This window comes from Bison bison, unplaced genomic scaffold (assembly GCF_000754665.1).
Source record: "Bison bison bison isolate TAMUID 2011002044 unplaced genomic scaffold, Bison_UMD1.0 scf7180017864382, whole genome shotgun sequence".
Lineage (NCBI taxonomy): Eukaryota > Metazoa > Chordata > Mammalia > Artiodactyla > Bovidae > Bison > Bison bison.
In genome coordinates, this window is record NW_011494954.1 from 4,964,378 (window position 1) to 4,988,627 (window position 24,250).

The window sequence follows — 24,250 nt, forward strand, 5'->3', positions numbered from 1 at the left end:
CCCGCCAGGCTCTTCTGTCCATGGATTCTCCAGGCAAGAATACTAGAGTGTGTTGCCATGTCCTCCTCCAGGGGATCCTCCTGACTCAAGGACTGAATGTGAGTCTCCTGCATCTCCTGCACTGGCAGGTGGATTCTTTACCACTGAACCACCTGGGAAGTCCACAAAGGAGCCTCACATCTTCTCTAATCAGAACTTCATGTGAATTCTCCCAAGTGAATACACTAGGTCACTCATTACTACTGAGGCTTTAAAACAGAAAATAAGTATCTTGCAAACTTGCTCATGATATAATTTTAAGTTAAAAAATGTTTAATGCAGAGTAAAATATGATTTCAGCTACCATACTATCAAAATATCATAGAAAAACACTACGTGGAAAAGATTCAAAATGTTAATAGGTTTTTTTTTTTTTTTCTGGGTTGCAGAATAATGAATGCTTTTAAACTTGTTTGCATTCCTTACCCCCAACACCCACTCACACATAGGCGCATGCACATACACACACATACACACACCCTCTCCATAAATATTACTTGTTTTAAAAAGGAACATAAGATTTTTACATAAAAAGAATTAAAAACTGAAGTAAGCAGACTCCATCCCCCCCTACTTGATAGAAACTTGAAAGCTGCTCATCCTTCAGGCAGATCTGCTTGCCAATGTTGAGAAGGAAAAGGATAGAAAATAACATAGCGTGCATTTGCCAAGACAGATTTGTGGTTGACATTTCTTCTGAAAAATGTCTCCATTAAAATAAGTAACTGTTGATGTTGTCTCCTGATTTAGTCATTTTGAAAAATAATGAGTAGTTACTGGATTTCAGAACTGGATTTCAGTTTTCCCATGAAGCCCATCACTTTGAAATGGATATACCTTAGACATTATGAGCACATGATGAATTTATCACAGGGCATAGTCATCTTCCTAACAACATACTTGCATGATGTCATTCAGCACAGTGAAGAGCTCAACAAATGTAAACTACATTCATTAAGAGTATTTTGGGTATATTTTGATTAGACTTGTTTCTAAGTATTTTAGAGTTTGGATGTCATTCATTTAAACACTCAAGTGATAGAGTGTTTTATTCACATCATTTCTAATCTTAATTAATCTCACAAGTCAGTAAACTTCATCCCATTTTACAGATGATGATACCCCAGTTCAGAAAAGTTAAGAAACTTGCTGGGATTCAAACCCTGGCATTTGTGACTTCAAAGCTAGCCTTTGGCCCATGATACTACACTATGTTTTGCTGAATGTCATTAAAATTTTTTTTTAAATTTATTTATTTTTGGCAGTGCTGGGTCCTCGTTGCTGCATGAGCTTTTCTCTGGTTTCAATGAGCAGGGGTTACTCTCCTGTTGTGGTGCTCAGGCTTCTCATTGTGATGACTTCTCTTGTTGCAGAGCATGGGCTCTAGGGCACTTGGGCTTTAGTAGTTGTGGCTCCCGGGCTCTAGAACACAGGCTCAATAGTTGTGGCTCGTGGGCTTAGTTGCTCCGTGGCACATGGAATCCACCGGGATCAGGGATCGAACTTGTGTCTCCTGCATTAACAGGTGGATTCTTTACCACTGAGCCACTAGGGAAGCCCTGAATGTCATATTTATCACTGAATTTCTTTCAGTATTTCCCTAGTATTGGGTTCCTTTGGATACACTAGAGACTTAGCAGGATTTTTAAATGATATAGTCACGAACAAATGTATGGAACCAGCAGCCCTACCTACTGTTCTTGGTGTCTGAGACCATCCTCAGGGAGGTAGAAAGGGGAAAGAAATCAAGAAAGTGAAAGCAAAATTGGAAGAAGAAAAGAGAGAAGAAAAAAATCAACATCAAGTGTCTATAAAATAGCTTCTGAAGGGCTTTTAAAGCTGGAAACAGGTTTGGCAATGCTTCTTTTAGACTGTTCAGCTGGATTCAATTTTTTCAGTTCATAGGAACTGCAACAGCTACCTTTAAAAAATGTCACTGGATTATAGGAATTTCTATTTTTTCATAAATCTGATATAATAAAAGAATCAAGATGAGAAAGTAACACAGGACATGTGGTTGCTATAGCATTAATAATACGTTTGGCCAGTTAGGAGGCAATAATTTCCAAATAATAATAATGAGTGCATGCTAAGTGGCTTCTGTAATGTCTGACTCTTTGTGACCCTATGGACTGTAGCCCTACAGGCTCCTCTGTCCATGGGATTCTCCAGGGAAGAATACTGGAGTGGGTTGCTATGCTCTCCACCAGTGGATTTTCCCAACCCAGGGATTGAACCCACATCTCTTATGTCTCCTGCATTGGCAGATGGGTTCTTTACCACTAGCACCACAGTCATGCCTAATTAGTGCTTTCTCTGTGCTGGGCACTGTATTGAATGCTTTAATTACCTTTTCTCATTCAATCTTCACAATGAACCTAGAAGGTACATAATATGAGATTTACTTTTCCAGGGTCATAACCGAGGACCTGAGAGTTTCCATAACTTGAATAAGGCCAAGAGCTGGTTAAACCTCTACAACCATCATTGGGTTGCCCCTGAGTGTTTAATCACTGTCCTTGTTTTCCTCCTTTGATAAATGCTGCTACTTTCACTTGGCTGGCCATGTTTATTTTTTCTCTTTATGTCTCCTGTCTAGGATGTGATTAGGGTATTGGCTTAAAACTATGCTTCAGGTGGATTCATGTTGATGTATGGCAAAACCAATACAATATTGTAAAGTAATTAGCCTTTAATTAAAATAAATAGATTAAAAAAGCCAAAGAAATAAAAATAAATAAATAAAACTATGCTTAAGTCAGTAAATATTGAGCATCTACTGCATGCCAGATAGTGTTCTAGGAATTTGGGATATTAGTGGTAAAGAAATCACTCAAAATACTTTCCATCATGGAACTTTCGCTTCATACATTGCATATTCTTTCCAAAATTTGCATTAGTTGAAGAATTCTAATTTACCTTATTAGAGTGTGGAATAACAAAAAATGAAAATCTGATGTGCAATTTAAAAGCTAAATTTTGAATCAAGAGACGTAACACTTAAAAGAAAAAGCATACTTCAGGCGTCATAAAGACTAGAAATCTTTTCATTTTTTTTGTTGGCCACATGGCTCGTGGGATTTTAGTTCCCTGACCAGGGGTTGAACCCAGGACCCTGGCAGTGAGAGCAGAGTCTGAACCACAGGACCTCCAGGGAATTCTTTTTTTTTTTTTTAATTTTATTTTATTTTTAAACTTTACAATATTGTGTTAGTTTTGCCAAATATCGAAATGAATCCGCCACAGGTATACATGCAGAATTCTTGAAAGATATAACATAGGATTAACTGCAAGATGTGAAAAAAGGTTTTCAAGCTGAAAGATATTTTCTGGCTTTGTTTTTGCTTTCTCTCCTCCTATACATGGACTTAGGGACTCCAACTTAGGCACTAGAAATAAAATATTGAAGACAACAGTAAAAAGATAAGAAAGGAGACAGTGAAACTGTAAAGACAGAATTATAGTTGAAAAATACTAGAATCATAATGAAGTAGAATTATAAAATAGTGTAATAAAAGTCATGATAGAGATCAAACATGGTGTTGGGGAGGTCATGGGGGCATCTGACCCAGACAGAGTGGTTTCCCCGAGGAAGACATCTCAAGAGTGACAGCCAGCCAGGTCAAGGCAGAGAGGTGGAGCTGAGCAGGACTGCAGGGAGAGGGAAGAGCTTGGGCAACAGCCCCCAGCTCAAGAGAATGCAGTCTGTGAGCAACTGCAACTGAGAGATAATAATCTGAGCCAACTGAAGTTTCCTATATTTTTCTCTTCTCTTCCAATTTTAAAGTAGAGCTATCACTTCACAGAAAATGAGTAGAGCAGTGCCATGATAGAACTGTCTATTCATGCAATTTTATTGGGAATTAATTACTTGATAGCAAATTTCAGTGTTTTAGGAATTCAGATAGAATTGATGAAATGGAAAGGCAATCAGAAGAAAGCTGCAGATATCTGACACTGCTAACACAGCCAGGAGGACTGCACGGAGATCTTCTGAGACAGAGAGGGTTTAGTTGGAAATTCCTACTTAATTCAGTTGTAAGGGATCATGTCAGTTGTAAGGGATCATGTCATCTTTTGGGACTTCTGTAGGAATGAATTTATCATGAACATATGAAGTCTAAAGCTGTGGTAGAAACACTAAAAATAAACACTATCAAGTATGTATCAACTGAAGGTGGTGTCTGCACTGAGATTTTTAAGCAGAAGTTTCAGGATAAAAGAAGAAGTTATATTTCACAACAGTCTTGATATGTTCAAACTAAATTTTCAGAGAAGAAACAAGATTCTTTAAAAAAAAAAAATCCAGCGTTTATTTTTCTCTTCCTTGATCCTGAGTTTGACAGCAAGTGTAGAAATTGAAGCAATACTCTTTGGTATTTTCTGAGAAATCTCTCAAGGTTGCTGACATTTTCAAATAACCTGTGAATTGGCAATGGTTAGAGGCCAGACCACAGAGGAAAGCATGAATTTTTGAAAGCCTCAGTTTAAAACACTACTGAAAAACTACTAATCCAATCCAAATGGAAGAAGTCTAAATGAGGTCTTGTTCACACTAAACTTATTAGAACTAATTCATTCAACACAACTCATAAATTAATGCATTAATTCAACAAATATTGTAAAGCACCCTCTGTATATCTGGTACTGCTCTGGCTGTACAGTCCCTGCTAACTTGGTCACTGAAGAGAATAATAAAGGATCAGGATACAACTTACATATACCCAGGCTTCTTTTCTACAGACTATCCTTTTAAATTCAGGGTTGTTTTGCTACTTCATATAGAATATGAAGGACTTCATATAGAATATCTGAAGGATGTCCCTGGTGGCTCAGATGGTAAAGAATCTGCCTGCAGTGCAGGAGAACTGTGTTCGATCTCTGGGTCAGGAAGATCCCTGGAGAAGGGAATAGCTACCCATTCCAGTATTCTTGCCTGGAGAATTTCATGAACATAGGAGCCTGGTAGGCTACAGTCCACGGGGCCACAAAGAGTCGGACACAACTGAGTGACTAACACTTTCAACTTTCACAGAATATCAGAAGACCAAAAACCAGTATCTTCATTAATATTTGAGTACCTCCTATTAACTAGAAGTCTCAAAAGAATTGCCCAAAAAGAAACTGATGAATGAGTATACTTACAAGTTTATTTTATACTTTATGCAATTAAATTCCAAAATTAGGGAGGGGGCAATCAATGAGAAATTAGAATGGTTAATACAAAATTTCTTTTATTTCCCTACTCCTTCCCTGGCTGTTCAGCTCTTCATTCAGTCTTTTCTGTCCATCTATGTCCCATTTCCAATACTGAACTTGGTAATGACAAGGACTTTTAGTAATTCCAAAGGTCTGATTACTTCCTTGAATTTGTGGAGTAACCTCCATAGGTTATCCCAGGGTGTTGTGAGTTCATTCAGTCCCACAGGGGTAATCATGGAGAACACAGAAATAATTTACTCTGCCTTGCAGCCCTCTGTGCAACCTTCCATCATCGTAATGGTCAGATGCATTGCGGCTACTCATTTATCCCTTCTCCTGCCTCTCCACCTGAGCTCCTTGAGAGCAAGGGCAGATGCAGAGCAGAGCAGAGCACCTTGTACAATTTAGGGTTTATCTAACAAAGAACAGCAGGCTCTTGTCCTTACCTGAAATGAGGTAATTTAGGGATAACACCTGGCACATCTAAGGCACTTTAAATAATTTAAATACCTATCTTATGGTGTTGAGTGATTAAAACAGGTAAAGATTAGGAGAGGTAAAGAGGTAAAGCGCTGGCACAGCACTTGCTTGATCTAGTATGGTAGTCCTTCTCCATTTCTCCTAGAATGAAATTTCTCAGTCAACATCTTGTGGTTCCCATTACTGTGGCTTTATCAATATCTTTTCTGACTGTTTTGAGAGGGAGGCTAACCCTTTTCTTAGCTCAATCCCTTGTTATTAACCAAACGGACTCTGTGAGACAGGGTCTATTTCAAACCTCAGCTCCAGTGCATTTCTGAACCTCTCTGAACTTGTTTCCTTCATTAAACTTTAAAGTCTGTTATTAGACTTAGATATAAAGTGGATAAAGGTCCTGAAATAGTAGAAGTACTTACTGAAAAGTAGCTATTATTAAGCACAGACACTTTCTACTTTGCCCATTTTGGAAAGAATTCCTAGCAAACATATTTCTCAATATCTTTTTAAACCAAGAAATGGAATTAAAAAACAAAAACAACAACAACAACTTTGTAGTGGTTATTGTTGGTTCATCTAACATTTGTCCTCTTTTCCTTTGCTTTTCTCTACATCAGAGGCTGAGAAGTGAAATAATTCATTTTCCAGCCTCTCTTGTAGACAGGTGAAATCATGTGACCCAAAGGAAAAGAGACTATAGGACAATGAGACTAAAGTGGGAGTCAATGAGAGAGGGAGGGGGAATTTATGGGGAAGCTCTTGCTTTCCTAGAGAAGGATACTATATATTATCCTGGGCTTTTGCCCTAACCCCTTTGTCCTATTTGGAATTCTAGATTTGATGACTAGAGCAGCAGCAGCCAAAGAAACACATCAAAGAGGGTGAAATGAAAAGATGGAGCATGGTTCCTCGATGACACCATTAAGTCACTATACATGGCTTAGATCATCCATCTCTGTACTTATTTTTACACAAGTCAAATAAATCCGCTTGTTTAAGCCATAGCTATTCAACTATTCTATTATTTGAAATAAAAGCATCCCTAACAGGTACAAACTTTTATTTTTGATGGTAACTGACTACAGTGTGGTGGTTTAATGGACTCATGGGGTCACATCTGTAAAATGTATAGTGCTCTCTGCCATGAAAATAAATTGTTCCAAATGTATCTATATATATTTTTTTACTAAATTCATTCATTTATTTACTCAATGAGTTATTTTGAAACAACTACTTGTGGAAAGAATACTTGGTAATTCAATGGACTCTGCTGTCTCTTTGCTTGGATTTTAGTATTATCTTACAACGGTTTGGGTAATCATTGTCCTTAATACATTACTCTCCTTTTCCTATCCCCTTTCTATTTAATTTTGCCAAGAACGATGTCCAAATAGGAAATCAAAATGGTTAAATTGGTAAAATGTATATTACATCTCTTGCAGGTGATTTATGAGTGCTACTCTTCCACAAGCACTGTTTTGGTCACTCCCAGGTTTTCAGTAGGTCTGGACAGCTGTAGGTCCAGATGGCTGCCCCGTGGAGAAGTGAAGCCTTGTGGCACCCCCAGTCATCGTCTCAGCTCAGGCCCTTGCCAAATTCTTTCAAAATGCTTTCTCCATTCAATGATTTACACACAGCTCCTGGCTTATAATTTTAACTATGTTGTTCCCTCGCTCAGAGCCTTGAAAGCTCACCCCTTCGTCCTTAACTGAGCACTTTCAGACCTTTGTTATATTGATCTCAGTGCCTCTGTCCCCCTTCCTAATTCTCACTAGTTGCTTATATACCTTACCTGCCTGGCGTCTGCTCATGTTTGCTTATAATGCCTTTCCTTCCAATTTCTGGGCTCTCTTCCTTACCCCACATATGGTATAGCAAAGTCTTATAGCACTTATAACAAAGTCTTCCTTCATCTTTCCAGGAGGAAGTCACTCCCCTGCCCCTGACTGTTCCTCTTCCTGGTCTATTATATGTCTGTGTGTGGCACCCACCTCTTCCTGTACTATATTCAACTTATTTATGTTTACATTACTGCCTACACACAAACTCCATGAAGGCAGATCTATCTCCACATCATCTCTGTATTCCCTATGGTGCCTGATGTGGTCCCTCCTTTGACATGAAATGCTAAGTCACTGCTAAGTCACTTCAGTCGTGTCCAACTCTGTTCGACCCCATAGATGGCAGCCCACCAGGCTCCCCTGTCCCTGGGATTCTCCAGGCAAGAACACTGGAGTGGGTTGCCATTTCCTTCTCCAATGCATGAAAGTGAAAAGAGAAAGTGAAGTAGCTCAGTCATGTCCGACTTTTCGCGACCCCATGGACTGCAGCCTACCAGGCTCCTCCATCCATGGGATTTTCCAGGCAAAAGTACTGGAGTGGGGTGCCATTGCCTTCTCCTTGACATGGAATAGGCTCTGGATAAAACTGTTTGAATGGATGACTATAAAAGGACTGTCATAACAGGGAAGATGTATTGTAAAACTCAGAGTACATAAGGATAGAGTTTTGCCTGAAGCAGAACTGCAGCCATGGCTTTACATTTGATTGCAGAACTGAGTAAGGTCAGAAGATGATGGATGGTGTCGATAAACAAAAATACAAGGCCCAATAATTGGCCATTGCCCCTAAAATTTTCTTCTTGTAATGTGACTGCAGATAAATCAATTTTATGAATTATCTTAATCATTTTACATCTGTTATCTAGTGAGATCACTTTTTGAAAAACCTCTAAGTGTAATGCACCAACAGAATAAATTTTCTCATTTATTCTTTTCTGAGAAACATAAATGAAGAGATTACTGTTGAACAGACTGTTTATCAAATGATAAATGCCTGGATAAAGCAGTAATGGGCTTTCTCTTCAGGATCCAGAGTGCATAAGTGTCATGTTTTAATGAAGGGACAATATTGCAATCACAAGTGCTGCCTCTGGGGTCAGCGCTCTGGGTCTGGGTTGAGGCTCTGGTGCTCTTATCGGATCCTGGGCTAGCTACATTTTGGTGTACTTCAGTTTTCTCATTTATAAAATAAACATAATAGTAATATCAACCTCATGGAGATTGGTGAGGATTAATGATTTACCATATGTGAAGCACTTTGAATAGTACCAAGCACATATTAAATACTTATAAGTTGTGTGTTATTTTTTAAGATACCATCTACTCATAATATATTTTTGTATTTTCCTCACTGGCAAGTCTTAAATGCCTCTTCTTTTTTTTTTTTTTTGTTCATTTAATATAACTATGGGGGCTTCCCTGGTGGCTCAGATGGTAAAGAATCAGCCTGCAATGCAGGAGATATGCATTCGATCCCTGAGTCAGGAAGATCTCCTGGAGAAGGGAATGGATACCCACTTCAGTATTCTTGCCTGGAGAATTCCATGGACAGAAGAGCCTGGCAGGCTACAGTCTATGGTGTTGCAAAGAGTTGGACATAACTGAGAGACTAACACTTTCACTTTCATTTTCAGTTTAACTATAGCACTGCTATTGCTACTGCTACTGCTAAGTCACTTCAGTCGTGTCCGACTCTGTGCGACCCCATAGACGGCAGCCCACTAGGCTCCCCCGTCCCTGGGATTCTCCAGGCAAGAACACTGGAGTGGGTTGCCATTTCCTTCTCCAATGCTTGAAAGTGAAAAGTGAAAGTGAAGTCGCTCAAGTCGTGTCCGACCCTCAGCGACCCCATGGACTGCAGCCTACCAGGCTCCTCCATCCATGGGATTTTCCAGGCAGGAGTACTGGAGTGGGGTGCCATGATATTTAATCCAAGAACTTTACCAAAAATATTTTCTTATTCATGTTCCCTATAACTCTCAGTATAACATATTGAAATAAATTAAGACTTAATTCTGGAAGTGTGGAATGTTCCCTGACACCATTGTCATAATTATTGTTCTGATCACAGAGTGTCTCCTGGAGAAGTGACCAGCTCAAAGTGTGTGTATGTATATATTTTCTTGTCAGGAACTGGAGGGCTGAAACAACAGTGTCCAGGAAGCTCTTAGTATGATATGACATTCAGCTACCAACTATCTACCAATCTGCTTTCTTTCAATTAAAAAATTATAAAGATGAACCATTGTAGAAGGCAGCCCTCAGGCCTTAAACTAAAATAGTCTTAGGTAGACTTGTCAATAACAGTTCTTGGAACTGGGATTTTCTTAATGTGAATTTTCCAAATGTATTTGCTTGAATATTATCTTGATTTTATCCACACTACTTATTTCATGGTTATCATATGAAAACCCTAGTTTATACTTAAGGTGATTAAAGAGTCATATGTAGAGCTTTTTGGACTCTATTTCATGAGTATTTGTAATAATAAAATCAGCAGAAAAATATCTTGTATCCCTTTGGGGCAGGCACCATATTCCTTTTTTAAGTTCCTCCTCATTTTTCCTGTAGACATCTGTATGAAACATCACCATGAGAGTACCACATTTGTGGGTGTGAGAGCTCTTCTCTTCAGGCCCTGACAATAGGTTCACCATTTAATCAGCATCAATTTCCCACTTTGAAAGGAACTGCATTCTCTGAGTCATTTGGTTTGCTCTCTGCCAGTGGAGTGTGAATAGGTCTGATACTGAGTGAGCTTTGGGTGTGGAAAAGTTTTGTTAGGATGCTTGCTTGTTACTGAGACAGAACGACAGAATTAGATATAAATACGGTATCTGCTTGCTCTCCGTTTTGTTTTGATGCTGTTTAGGAACCAGCATAATTTGCCCCAGAAGTGTGGATGTTACTTCGCTACTTTGTGGGGAAATAGCTCTCTCTCAGTGCTTTAATCTTTCTTTCTATACAAAAAAATCTGAGAATGAAATGGTATCATAATTGTATTTTAGTTTTTAGAGCCCACAATAATAAAAGTTATGAAAGTAATCAGATTCATTTAGTGAATTTAGTTCTGGATGTTTTAAAGCCAGGGTTACAAAGATCTGCATTAACAGGTAAGTTAAACTGGTCCCACTAACTAACCCACAGAGATGGTACCCTCCTAAAGTAGGCCATGGTACTTTTTCTAGGACAGCACTGTCTTGCCAGCTTTACACACAGTACAATTTGATAAGCGCCAGTTGCCCAGAGAGAGTGATTCCTTATAAGCTGCTCTTAAGTCAAGTCAAAAATGGATATTTCTCATGTTTGTTAGGGGTACTTCACATTGAAGGTATATCAGTATCAGGTTTCATGCCACAAGGTACTGTCTATTTGATTTAAAAATATTTTGAATTTAAAACAATTCAGAGGGCCATATATCTGGGTACGCATATACACCAAGTATCTTACAGAAAACCCCAGTAGCCTTTCCTATTTATCAACCTTTGAAAACTCCTCCCTGACTATTTTCTGTCTTACTAAATCCACCAAAGAGGAATCAGTGAGGGCTGTGGTTACATAATGAATGTTTAGACAATATATAATCAGTGATGGTACGTAAAGGAAATGTAGCTTCACTATGTTAAGTGAAGTAAGTGAAGTCACTTCAGTTGTGTCCGACTCTGTGACCCCATAGACGGCAGCCCACTAGGCTCCCCGTCCCTGGGATTCTCCAGGCAAGAACACTGGAGTGGGTTGCCATTTCCTTCTCCAATGTGTGAAAGTGAAAAGTGAAAGTGAAGTCGCTCAGTCGTGTCCATCTTTTCTCGACCCCATGGACTGCAGCCCACCAGGCTCCTCCATCCATGGGATTTTCCAAGCAAGAGTACTGGAGAGGGGTGCAATCGCCTTCTCCGAATTATTCAGCAGTTCTGTTTAAATTAACTTGTACTATTCCCGTTTATTTTGCCTCTGGCTAGGAGTGCCTGGTGAGACTGGAATTACGTAGTTTCAGTGGTAAAATTTGAAGGAAGTCATATGGTGTAAATTAAGCACATGTAGTGCCAAAGGGGTTATCTGGGGGTTCAGGGACAATGTCTGGTGAAACACTAATAGTGTGATGTTGACAAGGATGTGCTCTCGAAGCCAGGGGTTCCCCAGCACTGATGCCGGTTTATGATGAAGTGTTCCCTAATCTACAACAAAATGAGAAAAATAAGACAAATGTTGAGAATTTTTCTTATAGCCAAATAGATCCATTTTAGTGACTTTATCAGTTTTGTCATTACTAAATTTTTGTGTGCTAAAAATAACCCTTTCAAACAATGATATTAATAGATTTTTTTCCCCCTTTCTAATGCCCTCACTTAGAAAAATTTTTTAAAAAGTCAATTTGGGAAATACAAATTGAAACAACAAGATACTACTACAGACATAGTAAAATGGCCAAAACCTGGAACACTGACAACACAGAATGCTGGTGAGGATGAGGAGCAACAAGAACTCTCGTCTCAGAGAGCGTTCTCAGGTGAGAATGCAAAATGGTGCAGCCAATTTGGAAGACACCGTGGTGGTTTTTTACAAAACTACTCATACTCTTACCAGCAGTCATGCTCCCTGGTAGCTATCAAAATGAACTGAAAACTTATGTCCACACAAATACTGGCCCATGGATACGTATAGCAGCTTTTTTTTTTTAATAAATGCTGAAGTTTGGAAGTAACCAAGTGCAGATGAATGAACAGATAAACTGTGGTGTATTCAGACAATGGATGTGCTCAAAAGAAATGAGCTACCAAGCCCGGACACGACATGGAGGAAACTAGAATGCATATTACTAAGTGAAAGAAACCAATCTGAAAAGGCTACATACTACATGACATTCAACTTCATGACCTTCTGGAAAAGGTAAAACTTTAGAAATAGTAAAAAGATCAGTGGTTGCCAGAATCCAGGTTAGGAGGATGGAGATGGGTGAGGGTTGAATAAACAGAGCACAGAGATAGCTAAGGGCAGTGAAAATACTCTGTAAGATATTGTAATGATGGATACAAGGCACTATGAAAGTGAAAGTCACTCAGTCGTGTCCTACTCTTTGCGACCTCATGGACTATACATACAGTCCATGAAATTCTCCAGGCCAGAATACTGGAGTAGGTAACACTTCCCTTCTCCAGGGAATCTTCCCAACCCAGGGATGGAATCCAGGTCTCCCGCATTGCAGGTGCATTCTTTACCAGCTGAACCACCAGGGAAGCCCAAGAATACTGTAGTGGGTAGCCTATCTCTTCTCCAGCAGATCTTCCTGACCCAGAAATCAAACTGGGATCTCCTACATTGCAGGCAAATTCTTTACCAACTGAGCTACCATGGAAGTCCACGTGGCACTATACATTTGTCCAATACCATAGAATGTATAACATCAAGTGCGAACTTTAAGGTAAAATATGAGCTTTGAGTGATTATGATGCATCAATGTAGGTTCATTAATTATAACAAACGCAACACTCTAGTGAGGGATATTAATAACTGGGGAGACTGTGCAAGTGTTGGCTTAGGGGGTATACAGGAGGTCCCTGTATCCTCCTCTCAATTTTGCTGTCGACCAGAAAGGGTTCTTGTGCTTCCCTGGTGGTTCAGATGGTAAAGAATCTGCAGTGAGAAATCCAGGTTCAATTCCTGGGTTAAGAAGACCCCCCGAAGAAGGGAATGGCAACCCACTCCAATATTCTTGCCTAGAGAATTCCATGGACAGAAGAGCGTGGCCGGCTACAGTCCATGGGGTCATGACGAGGGACTAACTAAAAGTGTCCTAAAATATTAAAGTTTTAAAAAAACCCAACTTTATCTTAGTCCATTAAATTTTTTTTCTGATCTATTAAGTATTGAAATTGTGGAATCATTGGCCTATGTGACCTTGTTATATCCTAAGATAGTTTATAATTAGTCCCTTGTCTGCTTCCCTAGGAAAACTGATGTTGGTGAACGAGAAATAAACCTGTTCTAACATCTTTCAATCTATGCCTTTCCTGCCTGAAGAGATCCAGTCAGTTAATCAGAGTGTTAGTTACTAGGCCTCTTCATATATCCTATGACTATAACTTACTTCTCATTTTTAAGTTATGTTTCTCTTGCTTCCTACTATAAAAAAGTCCAGAAGAAAAAATGACCATCAGCTTACTTAACAGACTAAAACTAAATTCGGACTTTTACTGATGGTCAACCCATATTAGGTAGCATTTGTTCAGTGCACACAAGTGTCAATGCACACGAGCATGCAACCGTTTCCCTGACAAGTTGAATGATGTTTCAGCTGAGTGGAATATCCAGTGATACACACATTTTGGAAACCAATTACATAAACACTACATCTAACCCTATTAATTTTCAAGCATTTTAAAAGACCTTTTTCTAAAAGAAAAAAACAACCCCCCCCCCCGAAAAAACCTCAGGTATTTTTTAGAGTTCATTAAGCTTCCAAACAGTTGACCTTTTTAAACTAAAATTATTTCTTTCAAATGGGTTCTAACTTATGAAGATGACTAAAATAAGAACTAGTTTTTTAAGCTTTTTAAATAAAACTAAGATAAAAAATTATCACTAAACAGACATATTATTGAAGCTTTTGTACAGCTGCATTAGGGCTTCCTAGGTGTCATAGTAGTAAAGAACCCGCCTGCCAATACAGAAGACATAAAAGACACAGATTTGATCCCTGAGTCGGGAATATACACTGGAGTAGGAAATGGCAACCTGCTCCAGTATTCTTGCCTGGAAAATCCCATGAACAGAGGACCCTGGTGGGCTACAATCTAAGTGCTCCAAAATGTCATGAGACAGCTTTGAAGAAGAACTTCTGACAAACTTTGGGATCTTGCAGCACCCTAATCTTTAATTAGGAGCAAAAACCTGTAAAAGACATGATGAGCTATTACATACAACCTATTGTAAGTTAAAAAACAACACACATTTGTCTGAAAAGGTTCTATGAAGTCCCTAACATATTAGCCCTGTGATTTGCTATCATTTAATTCATACTTGCACAGATAACTGTATAAGAAAAGTATTATAAAAGAATAAAAATGAAGCAGTCCATGTGATGGGAACTGTCAGTAAGATACATTATTCAGACACTAGCTTGTTTTCCTGGCTATTTCGATTAGGTTTTCTCCTCAGTCAGGCTGGATTTGTTCTTTAATCAAATCTGCCAACCAACACAGTTAATGTTTTAGTGAAAAAGAAAAAAGAATGGGTTGACACCTGTTATAATTTAACTACCATATTCAGACACAGCCATCATACAGCTTGATTACACAGATGATAAAGAAGTCAAAGAAAACACTAGGACAATTTTGTAACTGGTTAACAGACAGTTTTGGGCTTCCCTGGTGGCTCAGTGGTAAAGAATCTGCCTGCAGTGCAGGAGCTACGGGAGACACAGCTTGATCCTTGGGCCGGGAAGCTCCCCTGGAGGAGGGCATGGCAACCCACTCCAGTATTCTTGCCTGGAAAATCCCATGGACAAAGGAACCTGGCGGGCTACCATCCATAGGGTCACAAAGAGTTGGATATGACTGAAGTGACTTAGCATGCATACAACAGACAGTTTTAAAGAAAAAATAATTTGGTGAAAAGTTTTAAATCTAAATGTTTTAACTTTGGATTTCTTCAGTAATCTATCTGAGCTTCCCTTGTGGCTCAGCTGGTAAAGAATCTGCCTGCAATGCAGGAGACCTGGATTTGATCCCAGGGTTGGGAAGATCCCTGGAGAAGGGAAAGGCTACCCACTCCAGTATTCCTGGAGAGTTCCATGGACTATATTGTCCATGGGGTCGAAAAGAGTTGGACACGACTGAGTGGCGTTCACTTTCACTATTCAGTAATCTATCTATGGGAGAATAGGTAACGGAGTACCCTCCAAGAGCATGGATTTGTTTGTAGTAAGTAACTGGAGTTTTGAAAAATGGACATTAGAGGTGAAAGGAAGAAAAAAGAGGAAATGTGAAAATTACAAAGTAATTTCAATCACTTCTATTTCACTTGCAACATTTCTGGTACTGTTCTAAGTACTTGATACCCATTTATCTCTCAAAATTACAGAGGTGGGTATAATGATGATTGTAACCATTCTATGCATCAGGCAACTGAGTCACAGAGAAGATAAATAACCTTCATGAGGTCATGAAGTCACACAGGTGGCCCGTGACACAGCAGGAGTCTGGACCAGGCAATGTGGTTACATGGTACATCCGAACCACTGCTACATGCATTCTCTCGTTTCACCCCTACAATATTATGTGCCAGATAACAGCATCTCTAAGTTAGACATAGAGACCGAATCCTGAAGCACCATGAATTTATTAGATGGCAGTGGAGCTGAGATTTCAAGTGAAGGGTTTCAGACTCTAAAACCCTAAGGAACAGAGGCACCAAGATAAAGTTTCTCACCTGTACTGAGAGGTACGTGGCCTCTGTGGTCTTTACAAAGCTCACACAAGATCATTGATGAATCCTACTCATGGATGGGGAGAGTTTGTTCTACTCACTACAGGCAATTTCTGGAGTCCATGACAGATGTGAGAGCATTCTGTACATTCTCCCATGCAACAGTCATCACACTTAATAAACCACTGTGGGATTTCCCTGGTGGTCCAGTGGTTAAAATCAGAGATTGAACATAGATTCAATCCCTGGTCTGGGAAGATCCCACATAGCTCAGAACAACTAAGCCACATCTATAGAGACCTTGCACCTGGAGCCGTGCTCTACAACAAAAGAAGCCATCGCAATGAGAAACGCGTGCCCCACTGCTAGAGAGTAACCCCTGCTTGCCACAACTAGAGAAAAGCCTGCTCAGAAATGAAGACCCAGTGCAGCCAAAAATAAATAAAAATTAATAAATAGATAAATAATTTTAAAACCTCATTGTTTAATATCTGATTCCCCATAGACTTGCAAGCTCTGTTCATCTGCTGACAACATGCTATGTACCAGAGAGGCATAGTACTAGGAGTTTGAAATATGTCAGAAAATAAAATAAAGTTCCTTAACTTTTGCCTATTTAGCTTTGCACCACTCGCACCTAACAGAGAGTCTGGTACCTACTGATTCTCAATAAATATTTACTGAATAAATAAATGAATCGATTAGGAAGGGTAAGTAGAAGTAAAGGAAAGAAAAACTATAGAGAAAAGGAAATATTTGGATTTAATCTATTACCTCCCAGATTTATATTAAAGTCTTAACATGCATTTGATTAATCAGGATGACCATTTAAATTATTTAACTTATCTTTAAAAGCAGAAATGTACATTTTAATTCCAAAAGTGAACTGTGTCCGGGTTCTGAAGGGGGACACATGCATCAGGATGCAGCACTCACTACTCTGTCAAAGTAAAATTTTCTGTTATGTTTCCCAGAGCTTAGCCTGTGTTTGTGTTCACCGATTTTCAAAAGGTGACTTTCCAATGCAAGTCTTCTCCCAGTAATTAGAGGCGTTTATCTTAAAGCTTATCCAAGTTTAGCAGGGAGGTTACAGGCTGTCATCCACATTGTTATTGACTCCCTCAATTAGAGGCAATGGCATTTCACCTCCATGCAAAATATCAGTAAATTAACAATCCCCACTCTGCATTCATTTGGGAAATCTCCTCTGATTGTGATGACGAACGTGACAAGCAGGGAGTAATCAGAGACATTCCGGTAATACCTTTAAGCCTTGCAAATATCAATTAAAACTCTGGCTCTGCAGCTTGCTATTGGGGTTTGGTCTACAGGGTAAATTTCTATTTTTATGACACAGTGAAGAAGTCAGCATTGGTAATTTGCAGGAGAAGCAAGCAACAACCTCAATACAAAACAGCCAGAGAAACATCCACTCTGATTTTCTTGATTCTTTCATATCACTCAAAGTCTCTTTTAAATCATAAAATGAACTCTGGCATTGTGAACAAGTTTCACATCAGATTTATAATTCTCTGACATGACAACTTTGACTCAAAGGGCAAATTCTAAAAAATATTTCTTTATAGTGCTAAAAAGACTGCAAAGGGATTATTATTTAAATGTAGTGACTGTCTCTTTCAATCTGGGGGCATTTTAGGCTAATGAAGAGTTTTTTTTGCACAGTAATTGTTAGGTCATAGGAGCTCTGTGGATGAGCTTCAATAGATTTACCTAAAATTTATGAAAAACACCTTATGTGCATTTTATTGTATTGAGAGTATGTCACTTTCATCAGATTCTTCACAGGGGCTTGTAACTCCAGCAGTCAAGAATCTTTGGTCCCATGAGAAAGAACTAAGGGCTGAGGAGAGGGTGCTGCCGAGGTCTGCTTCCTCCATGGAGAACCCTGGAGCTGCACTGGTTTTAGTGTCTTTTGAAAAGCACCTCAGCTGGCCAATGCTCCTCTGTCTCCTCTATTCCATACTTGAATCTCTGATGTTGCGGGGATCATATGTTTAGCTGAGCCTTCACCTCCACTTCCCTGTATTCTAATAACTGTACAAACTAGTGGTTCAGCTTCATCCTTCTTTGGCGCATTCATTATCATTAATCACAAAACAAACTATGAAAAAATTAATATTTGCATTGTATCAATGGAGCAGAAAGACCAATGCCTTCCATTTTCAGACAATATCACTTCTCTATGACAAGTCAAACGCTTTTTTAGGGGGCCATCAGAATCTTATTTATGTGGTACACTATGATAAAGTTTAACTTATGATTTAAGTTTAACATATAAATTCTATTTTTAAGTTGATCAGTTTTATTAGGTTTTCAAAGACTGAAGAGTTGAGAAACTGGGCAAATATTGCTTAAAATGATAAAAAATTATTTTAAAATACTTTAAAATTTGGGGGCCATAGAATTCTAGCCAAGGTTGAAATTGATCTTTTTTTTTTTTGGTAAAATCAATTAAAGTGAAAGCATTTTTATTGTTATGCCTTAATAAAGGCAAGTCAGGTCAAGATTGCCAATTTCTTTTCCATGAATCTCCACCTAAGAAGAGTATTTTTTTTTTAAGATAAAAGCATTTCTAAATGAGGACATAGGATAATCAGAAATCTGAAAGACTGTTCTTGAAATGGACAAGTAAAGTATATTTAACTTACTGTCATGATGAGCCCCTTTTCCTGGAAGTATTTAACCAATGGAGCAGCGTTCTGCTTGAAGTTCATTAGTCTCCTTTGGGTAGCTTTCAGATTGTCATCAGGTCGCCCCTGTTGCTCTGCACGCTTCAGTAATCTTTCTTTGAGTCTCTGATTGGCGCAAGCCAGGAAGACCACCAAGTCAGGAGTACAGATCTGTGGAGAGGGTCAAACAAGCAGATAGGCATTCAACATACCAACCAGTGTGAGTGTGGGCAGAGGCAGTTTTGTACAGTGCTTTAAAGAAATGATCTCCAATTTTTTTTTACTGTATCCTCATGTTAATAAATTATTTGATCATGTATCCCAATAAATATATGCTTATTAATTTATTAATTATGCATGAGTGTATGATACACATGTGCTTGTGCTCAGGCATTCAGTGGTGTCTGACTCTTGGCGACCTGACAGGCTTTAGCCTGCCAGGCTGCTCTGTCTATGGGATTTTCTCAGCAAGAATACTGGAGTGGGTTGCCATTTCCTCCTCTAGGGGATCTTCCTTACCCAGGGATTGAACCTACATCTCCTGCATCTCTTCCACTGAGGGCAGATTCTTTACTGTTGAGCTACCAGGGGAGCCTCATGCTGCCCTAATATAGTATGCATGTTGTAAAATACACACAAAAATGTAATTTTTAAAGAATAAGATATGATAATGGTAATATTAGCATTTTCTTCCCACATTACAGTGGTTTGCCTTATGTACTCTGGAGACCACTGGTTACATAAGGAACCCTGGAGTCTGGGAAACTTGAATTAGAGTTTTTGCCCTAGGATTTACCAGCTGAGCTCTAGGCATATGGCTTATCTTAGCTAAGCCTCTGTGTCTTCATCTGTCAAAAGAGATATATGAACTTCCTCCCTGAGTTATTATAAAGATTAAATAAGATATTGTGTGAAAAAAACAGCACAAACTTGATCCATGGTAGGTGTACAGCAAATTTTAGCCATATTTACTATCTCTTGGTTTTCCGGATTCTATGTTGCTCTGGTGCTCCTTTAACTTTTCTTTCCTTTAACTTTTTACTTTGTTGTTTTTTCCCCCTTGCTCAAATTTTTTCCCTTAAAAATACAATACTCACAAATAATGATGTTTCTGAGGCTTAGATTATGTTTTGTTTTGCTTTCCCTCTCCAGGTTTTCATTCTCTCAGCTCCTTTCTCCTGTTTTCATTTCAACCCCTTATCCTTTGCGGATGGATTCCAAATCTACATTTTCAGCACTGACTTTCAACATCACTTATGTTTTATATTATCAAATGTTTATATGATGGCTCTACCTGAAAGTTTTAATGTTACTTATGACTCAGCAAGGCCAAATCAGTTCTGGCAACTTTTTACCTAAATGAAATTCCCTTATTGCTTATATATGTGCTTATTCTTTTATTTTTATGGTAGTAACACTACTTTCCTGAATCTTTCAATTAGAAGTCTTGTCTTTTAAATTTTTAAAAATTTGAATGAAAGATTCTTTAAATTATATAGTGCTATACAGTTTTCAAAATTTCACAAACATGATTTCATATAGTTCCATAATAGCTCCTTTTTAAAATAACTTCTCTTATATTGCCCCCACCCACTAGTAACCACTAGTTTGGTCTCTATATCTGTGACTCTGCTTCTTTTTTGTTTTATGACCTAGTTTGTTCTACTTTTTAGATTCCACCTTAAAGTAATATCATACAGTACTTGGCTTTCTCTGTCTGACTTATTTTATTTAACACAGTGTGCTCCAAATCCATCCATGTTGCTACAAGTGACAAAATTTCATTCTTTTTCATGGCCGAGCAGCATTCCATGTGTATGTATATATACAATGAAATGTATACACCCCCCCTTGGCACACACACACACACACACACACACACACACACACGCACCACATCTTCACATCTTCTTCATCCATTCACCTGTTGATGGACACTTAGGTTGCTCCCATACCTTGATAATTGTAAATAATGCTGCTATGAACAATGAGGAGCCTATATCTTTTTGAATCCTCAGCTAGAAATCTTAATATAATTTCTGCTGCTGCTGCTGCTAAATCGCTTCAGTCGTGTCTGACTCTGTGAGACCCCACAGACAGCAGCCCACCAGGCTCCCCCGTCCCTGGGATTCTCCAGGCAAGAATACTGGAGTGGGTTGTCATTTCCTTCTCCAATGCATGAAAGTGAGAAGTGAAAGTGAAGTTGCTCAGTTGTGTCTGACTCTTAGCGACCTCATGGACTGCAGCTTACCAGGTTCCTCCGTCCAGGGGATTTTCCAGGCAAGAGTACCGGAGTGGGGTGCCATTGCCTTCTCCGAATATAATTTCTAACCCTTATCAAAACTTCAGTCTCAGGAAGCCCTCACCACGGATGGTGGATTTTTGTCTTGAAACATGATTCATGTTTCATGATTCATGTTATCTCTTCCTCCAATTCCCACTGCCACTGTGTAAGCACAGGCACACACTGGCATAAGTGATTAAGAGCATGAATTTTAGAATCAGATTGTCCTGATTTCATCAGTTCAGTCCAGTCGCTCAGTTGTGTCTGACTCTTTGCTACCCCATGGACTGCAGCATGCCAGGCTTCCCTGTCCATCACCAACTCCTGGAGCTTACTCAAACTCATGTCCATTGAGTTGGTGAGAGCATCCAACCATTTCATTCTCTATTGTCCCCTTCTACTTCTGCCTTTAATCTTTCCCAGCATCAGGGTCTTTCCCAATGAGTTGGTTCTTTGCATCAGGCAGCCAAAGTATTGGAGTTTCAGCTTCAGCATTAGTCCTTCCACTGAATATTCAGGACTGATTTCCTTTAGGAAGCACTGGATTGATTTCCTTGCAGTCCAAGGGACTCTCAAGAGTCTCCTCCAAAACCAAAGTTTAAAAGCATCAATTCTTCGGCACTCAGCTTTCTTTATAGTCCAGCTCTCACATCCATACATGACTACTGGAAAAACCATAGCTTTGACTAGATGGACCTTTGTTGGCAAAGTAATATCTCTAATTTTTAATATGCTGTCTAGGTTGGTCATAGCTTCTCTTCCAAGCAGCAAGTGTCTTTTAATTTCATGGCTTCAGTCACTATTTGCAGTGATTTTGGAGCCCCCTAAATAAAGTTTCTCACAGTTTCCATTGTTTCTCCATCTATTTGCCATTAAGTGATGGGACCAGATGCCATGATCTTAGTTTTTTGAACAATATACAGCCTTGACATACTCCTTTTCCTATTTGGAATCAGTCTGTTGTTCCACGTCCAGTTCTAACTGTTGCTTCTTGACCTGCATACAGATTTCTCAGGAGGCAGGTCAGGTGGTCTGGTATTCCCATCTCTTTAAGAATTTTCCAGAGTTTGTGGTGATCCATACAGCCAAAGGCTTTGGTGTAGTCAATAAAGCAGAAGTAGATGTTTTTCTGGAACTCTCTTGCTTTTTTGATGATCCAACGGATGTTGGCAATTTGATCTCTGGTTCCTCTGCCTTTTCTAAATCCAGCTTGAATATCTGGAAGCTCACGTTTCACGTACTGTTGAAGCTTGACTTGGAGAATTTTGAGCATTACTTTGCTGGTGTGTGAGATGAGTGCAATTGTGTGGTAGTTTTCATAAGAATCTGCTATTAGTTGTTTGTCCTTGGACAAATGGTTCAATGTCTCTAAATTTCAGTTTTCTCAACTGTAAATAAAGGGGAAATCTATCTTATCTCAGTAGTTTAGTATATCCCATTAAAAAAAATTAATTTATTTTTTATTGAAGGATAATTGCTTTACAGAATTTTGTTTTCAAAAACACATTTAAGTAGCTTTTGAGAAGAAAATCACTTTGTAATTTTTGTATGGTATGTGGTAAAGAGATTATATTAATTTAAAACTTTTATCTTATCAAATATTAAACTGCAAAATACAAATTTAATAAAATCTTTGGTAACATTCAGTCTTGCCCAACGTATCATATGATATCCTTTAAATTTACTTTGAATAACTTACATAAGGGAGAAGATAATTTTTGACAAATAACTTAAAATGATATTATATTGTTCTTGGTTTGGTCATTGTGTATATTAAAATATGGAATAAGCTTCAACTGCTAGCTCAGTGTTGAATGCAGATAATACTTCTTTCATAACAAATTAAATGCTTTATTTTAATAGCTTTATGTTTTGTTTCAGACTGAAAAGTATGTGCTTTTCCCTACATAACACAAAGAGGTTATTGTGTTGCTGCTGTTCACTTGTTGAGCCTTGTCTGACTCTCTCAAACCTCATGGACTGCAGCATGCCAGGCTTCTGTGTCCTTCACTATCTCCGGGAGTTTGCTCATATCATAATGAGGTTATGGAGAGCCTTAAATATGTAATCATCACTATATTTTGTCTGTTAGTATTGGCTTTTGAAATTTATAAAGACTTTTTTACACTTTGAGTAAAACCGCATTTTATTTATATTGGAGTGGAGTGTCAGTCGCTTAGTCGTATCTGACTATTTGCAACCCCGTGGACTGTAGCCCACCAGGTTCCTCCATCCATGGGATTTTCCAGGCAAGAATACTGGAGTGGGTTGCAATTTCCTTCTCCAGGCAATCTTTCCAACCCATAAATAGAACCCAGGTCTCCTGCATTGCAGGCAGACTCTTTACTTACATTAATAGACTTTAAAAAATAGCCATAAGGTTACAGAAAACCAGTAGAATATCTTCGTGTTGTTTCTTTAATTTCTCCCGGTACTTTTTAATGTAGAGCTTTGTAGCTTTCTATATAATGATCTTGCCCATTTAAAAAATTATTCCTGTGAATTTAATATTTTTTATATCTAAGATTTTTGATCAATGAATGCAACTTCAAGTCTGATATAGATAAATTTGAAGTGAATCTTCAAAGTTGTTTAATTGTATACCTGTGATGAAGTTGCTGTCTTTCCTCAGTAAGAAACAACAACATATAACTAGTGAGACAAAAATGGAAACATGGGACAGGCAAGACCACCAAGGAAGCTGGGGTAACCAGCTGACTACTCAACACTGCCCTCAGCCACAAGCGTGCCCACCTGATTCCTCGTCACTCTTACATATGTCCACTCATTAGGGCCCTCCTTCTTCAATGGTGCCCATTTTAAAAGAAAAAATTTAGTATTTTACTTTTTTTCCCCAAATGTAAAACAGAAGCAGACATCATCCTTTTCTAGAAGAGGTGAAGGCCCTAGAAAGTTTTCATGAAATTCACTCATGAAATGTTGAAAAGCATAACCATACCTTTTCCTAGCATATGTTCTCAAAAAGTATTCACTGATTGAATGAATGAGTGAATAAATAAATGAGAACAAAGACCAAGATATTGCTTTTATCTTCATGGAAGAAAATTTTCCAATTGTTGATACTGTTTCTTCCATTGGTTTAACTAAATCAATCTTTGCTTTGTGTCTTTTTCATTATGTAGAGAAGTCAGATCAGATCAGATCAGTCGCTCAGTTGTGTCCGACTCTTTGCGACCCCAAGAATCGCAGCACGCCAGGCCTCCCTGTCCATCACCAACTCCTGGAGTTCACTCAGACTCACGTCCATCGAGTCAGTGATGCCATCCAGCCAT

General features: G+C 38.7%; 1 protein-coding gene across 2 annotated transcripts in view; it reads right to left on the reverse strand.

Moving 5' to 3' along the window:
- The window catches only part of AK5 (adenylate kinase 5), a 263,180-nt gene that overhangs the window by 190,486 nt on the left and 48,444 nt on the right, over nt 1-24,250 (reverse strand). For both annotated transcript variants that reach the window (XM_010857602.1, XM_010857603.1), the window contains exon 6: nt 18,653-18,844. In XM_010857602.1, the coding sequence (XP_010855904.1) occupies nt 18,653-18,844 (192 nt within the window). The remainder of the gene's footprint in view (nt 1-18,652; nt 18,845-24,250) is intronic.